Raw genomic sequence first — 10,493 nt, 5'->3', positions numbered from 1 at the left:
TTTCAGACTGCCAATAATGTTATCACATTAAAATGTCAAACTTTTATTATCTGGGTTCCAATAAGTCAGCCTCGATGCCATAACCGTGGCCTCGCTGCTGTAGTTGCATACACGCTCACGTCACATGCACAACTGCTAACCTTGGCTCACCTGATAGCGCTTTCCAGAGCCCGAAACGTTGCTCGATGAACGTTGCCCGATGTTAAGCGAACCTCCGCAATGGTTCGCTTAACGTCTGACTCCCACAGTGCGTGGTATCTGCACTTCTTTTTAGTACACGCTCATCAAAAAGTTTGTTACTATTGGAGCATTGCGTTTACAAATCAGGAACTCGGCAATGAAAACCACCATCACGATTCTGAAAACGGCATTTGTTAGAAATTAGAAATGTCCTTCGTACTTATTGCGTTATGTACGAAAAGACGACTACAGGAAGTCTGCTCACCATTCGGTCTTCCTGTGTTCTCGTCGTTTCATGCATATCGCAGCATGAACAGCTGCCAACTAGCTCCTTCCATGGCCCTTTTGAAGAATGTCTCAAACTACAAAGGAAAAACTGCCATTTGTTGGTTTTAAGTGCTCAGCCCCTGTGAAATTCTAGGCCACCCCTCAGACAGCTTTCGAGTCATTCGCAGGCACTTCTATGGCAGATCATGAGTCCCTTACTGGCGTCCCCAGGGTAGCTTTCAGGCAGTTCCCAGGCACATTCCGGGCAGCTTTCGTGCACGTGGGCGAGTGCTCAGTAATTTTTCGTGCACATACAGGGTAGGTCTGAGAAGGTAAATACGCACTTTTCGGCTCACTTTTATGGCTCTATTTGTTCAATTATTGGACACATGTTGCGGTTTTCCAGTATTTCTCGGGCACACGCGGGAACCAGAAAATCCATTTGCATGTCACAATGAAGTGACACCTTCTAGTTGAAAACCACTTAGCCCCTATTCTCGCAAGTGTTTCTTCTTGACAAGCACATGCGTATATCGGCAGTTCGGCGACATTTTGTGGTTATGGTTTTGAAACTGACTCCCACAAAAAGGTTAGCGCGATTTGTGGGTGTTTTGTGTACTTGAGTTGGTATATGCACGCCAACTCATAGATTTCAGTGGTACCTTTCGGTTTTATAGCGCTTCACATCCAAGGGAATTCACCAGCACAATGCACACGTCCATCATAACTTACAATTTCATATTTATTATCTCTTCATTTGTACAGTGGCCGAAAAAAGAAGTATTTTTTCTGGCAAAGCACAGACGTACATGCTTTCTTTTGGTGAATGTAGCTGCACTTCGCTGACTATGTGACCAGTCTTTTGACCTGAAAGCACTTCACTATATTGGCTACGCCACGATGGCAACTGCATTAAGTAACTCCGCGAGATATATATGATGCCGTGAAAACACAGCGTTGGCCCCACTACGCAGGTCATTTGATCAAGTAACTCCGAAAATTCGTATGAACTTGCTAATTTACATATAGGGACTGGCAACTGACAGTTTCACCGACTACCCACACATGCCTCTGGCGCAATGACAAATTTTAGCCGACTTATTGCAGCATTTCTTTCGACCTGCTCGCTACACAATACGTCCGTTCATGCTCTACAATTCACGTTAGTGGAAGGATGAAAACCCGTGTCCTGCGTGTGGTCCTTTACTGTAATGCTTAAATTACATCAGCGTTTACCTGTTTGTAACCAGTTCTGCATATTCAACCCACCAAATTTGCGAAAATGGCATCGTGATCTGGTGAATGCTCATTAGGTTCTCTATTACTGTGCAATGCAACATTGTTCTTTGCCCTCCCGTATTACTCAGTTATTCTTTACCACAGCATTACAGACACTCCTAACTCTTGGTAACAGCAAGTTAAGTGCAAATGAAGCCACTTCAGGAAGAACAGATACCAGTTTCGAGTGCGTAGTTTAGCACTGTTAAATGCGTGCTAAGAGTCTGAAGTATTTGTGTTAAGAGTATTTAGTCAGGTGTACGTTATTTCAATTAAAATAACTTTTGGTATTTTGATTGCTGCAAGAAAAACTGAACCAAAAGAGTTCATCGTACATATGTAATAAGCGTCTAAGACTTTTACCAGCTCATCGTGTTGGCACAAAGGTGACTTTTGTGAAAGCTATGAAGAGAGAATTTTATCAGTGCGTTTACGATCGAATATGAAAGCCTTTCGACTGGCTTTCTTTTTCTGATACCTACAAACATGCAATCTCAGCGATTTTTCTTTACTGCAGCAGCAGAATTACGGAAGCTAATTACCATAGACTGCATTTGTGTGCACTTTCGAGCGTGACATTCATCACACATATAGTCCATCATGGTGTGCGTGTGGAACAAAGGGTGCCTTATTAGCATTTGACGGTACTCATTAAAGCCTGAATTAGACAAGACCTGTCAAGTGGACTTGTTTTATAGATTGTCCGCCTAATGTTTCTTATCCGCCACATCAGTTTATGAAATCAGCTGAGACGTGCAAGTTAGTTTGATTGATACGTTCTCTTCCCTCTTTTGTTCTTCCGTATATTTTGCAGAACTGCTCCGTTTTATCCATACCGGTAAGCAGAGGTTTGAAACAAGGTACGATTCTTTGAACAATCTGCCACACAGCTACTTATACTGATAACCGCAAACAGCACCTTTTAAACGAGTTCCAAAAGTCTTAGCGACAGTGTCTGGAAAAGCAGGACATCGTATCGCATGCCGCGTCTTACTATGCTTCAGTATCGCACATTAAGTAGGAAGGCCCTGAAATTACTAGGCATTTCTCGCTGTGACACAAAATGGCACTGAGTATTCACTAACAATTACGATGCTGGCTGAAGACATAGCTGACCGCCGCAATCTTTCCGAGTGGTTTTGCACAGTAATCGCATGAGCGCCATCGCCAAATCCTCGTCCTAGGTAGGAGGCAGTACAGCATGCGGTTCAAAGACACGGCTTGGCTACGCATGACAGGCCCCTTGTCTCTCAAATCCCGACGTGAGCCACTGGAGAACGGAGTACATTTTTGTTGCCCTCATTGACGACGAGTATCCGTGGGTGCTGAAGACGCGCACATCCTTGTCGAAGGTGTACCTCATCCTGAAAAAAAAAAAGTTCAGATAAATGCACACGAATTCATGAAAACACACGAACGCTACCGCGGAACCCAACACATTATTCTGTTGGTTCTAAATGTGGCTCAATGTATGTGAGCCGTTCTACGAAACGATTCTCATGCATTATAGATTCCATGCAAACATAGGCCATATTAACTGTTCCCATCCTACGAGTCGCCGATTGCTTCACTCCGCAATCGGCAATTCGTGACGTCATATACTTGCCGTGACGTCGTATATTACGACGGCACCTGCTCACGCCTTGTTAATACTTTATTCGTTAAGATAGAACACGTTGTATTCTAAAAGAGCCATAGACTAACCTTAGCAAGTTGGAAGAACTCTTGCTGAGCCACGACTGCTTAAATGGGGAAAAAAATTATAAGAAAATCCTGACTTCCGATTGACGTATCGGCGTTAGGGTTCAAGTGTCAAATTCCGAGGATGAAGTTTGACCTTCACGTTCTCTTCCAATAGACAAACCTATTACCGCCCCGTCAACGAGAACAGTGTTTTAAAGCAACTGCTTATCAATGGACTGATTATTGTTTGTATTTGTCTTTACTTGTTGAATTCCAATAACAGAGGGCTCTAGCTCATCAATAAACTACTAGCGTTTGCGAAATACTGGGTTACCATAGAGGTGTATGGCCGCAACACTGGTAATGACATCTTGTGATTCAGTGCCTTAACTTGACGAGACACAAAACTTGTCAACACTGCCGTGACCTACCGTATCCTACTTAACCGCTTGTTTAAAGCGTTGGTAGCACTCGGTGCGGTAGCTTAGTGGCGAGGGCCTTCCGTTGCAGATATCGAGTTCACGGGACCAAACCCCGGTCGCGGTGGAGGCCGCATTTCGATTAGGTCGAAATGCAAAAGACTCTCGTGAACCTATATTTAGGTGCGCGTTAAATAACCCCGGGTGGCCAAAGTTTATCCGGCATGGTTCACCATCAGATCGGGGTTTTGGCACGTAAAATTCTAGAATTTAATTAATTTGCATTTCGAAGCTTTGGTAGCGAAATATTTGCCAATGTGTACTGCTTTTGCGATTTTCCTTATGCGATAACACTCACGCGACATCAAAAAAAGATTTTCGAACGCATTGTAGTTGGCCAAAGCGTCACCAGGTGGCGCGGTACTCCGCAGCTGTTTAATCAGCTTTTTCTGCATGATCTCCGGCGACATTGTTGCAAATAAATTCGTTGCAATTCAAGATGCCACCGCGGTCTACGACTCCGGTAATCCCTAACTGGTAATCAGTTCGCGGACATACCATAGCTCCGTATTATTTAGTCGACAGTCGTGGTTCGTCCAGCTGTGCTTGTTTTCTACATTGGTGCTTATTTCTTTCCGCGTTCCCTCGCAAGACGAACCAACCCCCGCAAGTCAAGTCTTACACTGTCTCGCCGTCTTTCTCGAACGGCTCGCTGTCTCGGCCGAACACGAAGTAGCGCACTCCCTCGATGAGGTCCGCCGAAGTGCACAGCTCTCTCGCCACGAACAGCTTGGTGCCCGTCATGGCCGACGCACTGTTCTCCGCACCTGCGAGGTTATTAGGATTAATGACGTCAGTTTCGTTGTTTCCCTTTAGAGCCTCCAGCGCCACTTCGTGTCGTCTGCTCACGTTCCCGGAAGAAAATGAGCAGACGGACCCGCGGTGACGCATCTTCGCGGCCGCAAGTCGTAAACGCCCCTCTAGGTCGAAAGAACGCACTCCAAGCTTCAATTAGTCCTGCATTATCGTAAACAGAGCTTCGCAAGCAAATAAAGGAAAATAATTTTAAAAAAGGTTACTGACATTCTCACGGTACGACTGAGCGATTAGACTGAGATAGCGTTATCAGGATCCACCCGGCCCAACCACTTATTTGATTACACTGCCCGAAAGACCGGTACATATTATTTTGTTTCTGTCGATGCCGAGGATGCCGACAGGAGAAGGTCCTGCGATGCTGCTATCGCCAACTCTGCTTGATACCGTCATCAGTTTGGGCAAAGTCTGGTAATGACTAGTCTATTGTTTCTGAATAAATAATGGTCCGTTTTAAAAGCGAGACAAATTTCATACTAATAACGATGGCGTAACTTTTTTTCTTTTAGACCAATAGACGATAGGTAAAACTTGCACACACTTTGGTCTAAAGGGGATACTAAATTTCGTCCCAGAATCGTAATTATGCTGTCGGCATGCGTGCAGGTGACATCATCCCTGCCGCCATTCGTCATCCACGCAACCCAGGTTTTGAAATATAGACGTCTTAGCTCTAACAGTGCTAGTAACGCGAACGTTGGTGAACTTGGCTATGGTAAGTGATATGTATCGGAAAGCCTGCTTACAGAAAGAGAGAGAGAGAGAGAGTTTATTAGAAAAACAATTTTACCGACGCGTATACAACCGCTGGCATGCTACTCTGTATAGGGATGGGGAATGGGATTAAAAGATTTCAGAAGAGAGTGGAAGAAAAAGAGAATAAAAATAAATATGAAATATGCAATGGACCTTATACTGATAGTTACAGGTGACATGGCGGGTAAATTTGGACTTTTGTATATGAAATGTAGAATCTTTAAAGCTTTCCTATTAGACCAATTTCTGACAGGTATTTGAACAATAAATCCAAAACCCGCCGCTGTTCTCAAGCGCCGGGCTTTGGACCTGGGATGCTGGGTAATGTTAAAGGATCGTGGCAAATCATGTCCATTTGTTGCTCAAAAAATTGTCTCTCGTCGCTGTACGCGGGGAATTTTAGTAATATGTGCTCCATTGTCTCTAAGTTGTCACAGTTGTTTACAGAATTCCGCATGCCGTCTATTGCTACCGAAGAAAACCATCGAACGTGCTGTTCAGTACCTTCCTTGATAACCGTGTCCACGCGAAAGGTGATGTGCCTGTAGCCGTTGATAACGGTGTTCGAGGACACTGTACCTATCCACGCTGCGAAAAAGAAAGAACGAATTTCATTATAGCATTTCATACGGTACGATACGGTATTCGAAACAAGTAAATTACGGCATAGACCGCTCGAGTTGCAGGCCAAAGTATTTTCAAATGCCAGTAGTCAGCTTAAATATGTGGTACACTCGAAACATGTCGCTTGCCTTAACTGGTTGGAGACCAAAATCTGCTTCGGACCTGTCGTTTCTTTTTTTTTTTTTTGTCATTTCTCACTGGTTTTATTGAGGCACAACTGCCGCTTATCTACCCTGCACCACTTGTCAAAGATATAATAACACTTACATGGCTCCGCAGCTGTCCAATCAAAAAACAAAATCGTAAAAATAAAAAAAACAAAAAGGTGCTCTCGTGACTGCTTGAAAATCAAAACTGGAGGCAGTGAGCGAGTAGGCAGAAGTGAACGGGTGGCTACGGAGGACTGACAGGCAGGGTCACCTCCGTTTCGTTGAACTAATAAAGTGACTGCGGTTTTTGCTTTAAGCCTATAATATCTTGTTTCATTGATTGGGTGATATTGGAAAAGCTGACAAATTTTGCCGCCGGCTTTTCTAGGACAATTGATAAATAAATGAATAGACATAAATTCCCTGAGCAAATTAGCAAATAAACACACTAACACACAATGACAACCACTACGGTGTGAACAGGTTTGAATCTATGAGCAATGTGGGGAGTGTGACAAGGCACTCGAAACCATGTGCACGTGAGTGTTCAGCCCAAACACAATAAGCAAGCGAACAAAAGAATGTAAATACAAAGTAAGCTACAAGCACGACTGAAAAGGAACGTTGAATAACGTCCACAATGATTAAAAGAATGGTGCACCAAAGACAAGTCACTTACGCACTGTAAGATGCGCGTAAAAAATTAAATGAACGAGTACAAAAGTAAGAATGTTACTCCGAAATCAGGACATTACAGGACTATGCACGACTGATAATCCGAGTTTTTATAGGGGGCCCTGCAATACTTTGTTAAACCGCCACTCTTGCTCTATTTCTATAATCAGGGTGCCAAAGAAGTTAGAGTAAAATTAATTCCGATAATTAGCGCCTCCAAATCAATGTTATCGTATTATTGTTATCGATGCAAAGTTATCACTGGCAGAAACTTCAAAATACAAAATGAGAGTTACCTTCCATACGAATTTTCATGGCTATGAATGTGACATTTCGCTGTCCTATGACGTGGAACTGCGGCACCGAATGGGAAAGCGGGCAATTCAATTTAACGCATCACACGGCAGCGCGCCATGGTTGCCAACCATGCTGATCTTTTTGCTGATTACGGCGTTTCTGCTGTCACAACACCTTGGGCGAGACAGAGCTTGGCCCGCCATATACTTCGCCTCGTGTTGGGAGTGTTACGCGGCGTCACTTTCATTGTTATAACGCCTTCCGCGTGGCTGTCGTGGTAATTAGGCGAAAATTAAGGCGGTTGTGAAAGGCACTATCCTAGTTGGTTTTGGCACGTTAAACCGCGTAATATAATTTTTTTAAGCTATCGGTACTTCCCAACAAGGGCGCGTTGCAGTGCCCCTTTGAGCTGACAAACTGTTCGCGTACTGTTATTCATCAAGCTCGCCTTGTCGTAGCTAATAGTGAGAAAAGTTTTCCGTTACCGAAATCATGTTGCTCGCAGACGAGTTCTCGCAACTTCTCTCGCTTCTTCAATGTCGTCCCGGCCCTTTCGACGTCCAGAAAGGGCTCTTTCCTCGGGCAGTGAGCTGAAGAGCAATGCGAGTGTCTTCGTTATTTCCTTGTTATAAGTGTGGAATAATAAGTTGCCGGCACCATAGGGGCTGGCAGCTACTGTTTTTTTTTTTCGTTTTTTTTTTCACATGAGAAACATGGTCACACATCGCGAGTCACGCAACACCATAAAGATATGCAAGACATTTTGTAAAATGAAATTACAATAATTCCCAACAGCACAAAATGTGACCACTGAGAAATGCAGCCTAAGTTGTCACAAACACTTATATATGCACCAGAAATGTATAAACTGTCAGGAGCAAAAAATTCATACGGTGTACATGCTATATGCATAATGTCATACAACATCCCTCCTGTGATGTCCTTTGCTGACCCTTGGGTGAAAACTTTATTCAAAATGTCCGGTGATTTGGGCGGGGTGGGGCCATAAGCACCCCAGCCTAGGCAACGGCCTCGAGTCCTTCGACACGGGTGGCATCATCGGCGTGCCAGACGGCCCACAGTTCATCGGCGAGGTCGTGGCTGAGTCACGTTTTGCGGTTCGAGACTGCCATGTGTATACCCCATCCTTCGGGGACTCCTGCTATTCACTACCGATGCATACCCACAGCATGTGCTGCAGCGTCGCACTGGCTCCGCACGCTCCACACTCGTCGGATGAATGATGATGACACTATGTATTTAAAGGTCAGGGTAGCAGAGGCGAGGGGTAGCCCGGTTCGGATACGTGTGTGTCTGCTCACTTACCACCAGGAAACCGCCCGTTTCTCGCTTAGTTTGGCGTGTAGTGGTGGGTATTTGCATCTGTTCAATCGGTAGTGTTGCGTGACGTCTCTGAAAGTGGTCATGCGATGCCCCGCTCTCGTCCACTCCCGCATCGCTCTCGCGGTGGGCGAGACATCGGGATTGCCGGTGGGCGCGGCGACTCGGCATGCGACGTCCTCGGCATGCGATGTCCTCGAGCCGTATCGTTGCCCGGGAGCGGAGGGCCCACAGTGTGGGCGGGGGTCCACACGAGGAAACTGTCGTTCTTGCGGCAAATATTGCCGTCGTGAATTTGGAGAAAGCGGGCCGCTTCCCGGGAGATCCTTGAGGCATAAATATATAAATGATGTCAGTTTCACTAGGAAAAGGGAAAAGTGAACTTCTTATGCTGGTATCGATACTTCGCATTGAATGACTTCTACATACTCTTAAGAGCGCCAGGCGCAGGTTTCTGGAGTAACTCTTGGCCATTGTTTCACCATGAGAATTTTTCTTTTCAACATGCAGGATCGTTACAGTTAGTTTGACAGTTCTGCAAGTGAAAGCTCATTAAGTTACAATAATAGTAAATCAGATCAAGTGCTATGGTTTAAACTGCTTCTAATCTTCCGCAAACCCTGTAAAACAAACACAAGCAGACAACAAATTGACCTCCCCCCCCCCCCCCTGGCCGCGGGTTACCACCGAACGTGTCATTTCTTTAGGGATTCCTGAACCAGAACACTAACAGTTGTGGTTGTTTCCTTGGTTACGGAACCACATGGATCGTTAAAGTGTTGCCGTCTTGCTACCTGAATTGCCAAACGAACGGTTCTCGTTGCTAGAATAGACCCAGAGGACCACTGCAGGCGCAGTATTCTTTAGATAAATCACCACGTTACTTATTATTATTGTTTCGTCTCCGACGCTAAAGATAAAACTGGTAGTGAAAAGCTTGTCCCTTCAGCAGGAGGAAGTCACGTCACGTACTCTTCAAGTTCAGGGAAAGTGTGTGCCTCAGCGCAGCGCAAGATACGGTGAACCACCGGGAAGCGCGCTGATGGTTTGGTGAAACTCAGCAGCTCTGCACTCGTAGTCACCATCTCGGTTACATCCGAAGAAATCAAGTTAAAGACATGTACAGCCGCATCTACAGGTACTGAGCTTGCTGCAGTTCAATCCATTAGTCGCGATACACAGCAACAACGGACAGATTTCTGTGACAGCGAGGCAACTCTCCAAAGAATACAAATGGAATGCGCCGCGGACTCAATGATGTATACTAGTTTCGAAGATTTGACACACATCATCGCAGCCATGACAGGGCAGACGACATACTTTTTCAGTATACTTTTTTTCCAATCCGACTTCCAGGACACTGCAACATCGGCGGGAATGACTACACCGATTAATGCGCCCGATATGCCCGTCAGAGAGGTCGATGTGTTTCGATTCCGCTTTTAGCGAACTGCCGCTGAGGCTGGGCTTCGCTCGATGTCCTGTGAATGTACACGTGGCCCATGTGCGACTTGATCGTTTCCGCCGTGTCTCGTTTGCACGCGTTGTTTCCGGATATACGGCTACACCTACCGCCTGGGTGACCCCGATGCGAGCAGATCATTTCCTATCTTCTGTTACTCGGGGTCGCTTTTCCCAACTTCTGTGATTTCCTCATTGGAAAAGCCAACAGGCCCACTTGCGACACATGCAGCTGGGACGAGACACGGGCCCACATTATCTGCGTCTGCCCGCGCTACAGTGCCGAGAGGCAAGTGACGCGCAGTACTGGAGCAACTGGACAGTCGTTCCCTACTAGAATAAGAATTTCTAGTCCAGTGCTCGCAAAGAAACTCCGCGCAGAAGGCTTTAGTCGCGCTACTCAGGTTCCTGAGGTCTACAGGCCTTCATGGATGGATGGATGGATGCTATGAGCGTCCCCTTTCGAGTGGGTTGCGCTACTAAGAAC

General features: G+C 45.6%; 1 protein-coding gene across 6 annotated transcripts in view; it reads right to left on the bottom strand.

Moving 5' to 3' along the window:
* Positions 1-1,168: 1,168 nt before the first annotated feature.
* Positions 1,169-10,493, bottom strand: part of LOC142557603 (complement C3-like) — an 85,421-nt gene continuing 76,096 nt past the window's right edge. For all 6 annotated transcript variants that reach the window (XM_075669561.1, XM_075669558.1, XM_075669560.1 and 3 more), the window contains 4 exons: positions 7,690-7,794; positions 5,964-6,047; positions 4,510-4,654; positions 1,169-3,089 (listed from right to left, as the gene is read on the bottom strand). In XM_075669561.1, coding sequence (XP_075525676.1) covers positions 2,951-3,089; positions 4,510-4,654; positions 5,964-6,047; positions 7,690-7,794 — 473 coding nt within the window. In that variant the 3' untranslated portion in view covers positions 1,169-2,950. The remainder of the gene's footprint in view (positions 3,090-4,509; positions 4,655-5,963; positions 6,048-7,689; positions 7,795-10,493) is intronic.

The sequence above is a fragment of the Dermacentor variabilis genome, chromosome 9, assembly GCF_050947875.1.
Source record: "Dermacentor variabilis isolate Ectoservices chromosome 9, ASM5094787v1, whole genome shotgun sequence".
Taxonomy (NCBI): Eukaryota; Metazoa; Arthropoda; class Arachnida; order Ixodida; family Ixodidae; genus Dermacentor; species Dermacentor variabilis.
This window is presented reverse-complemented; position numbering and strand designations above follow the sequence as displayed.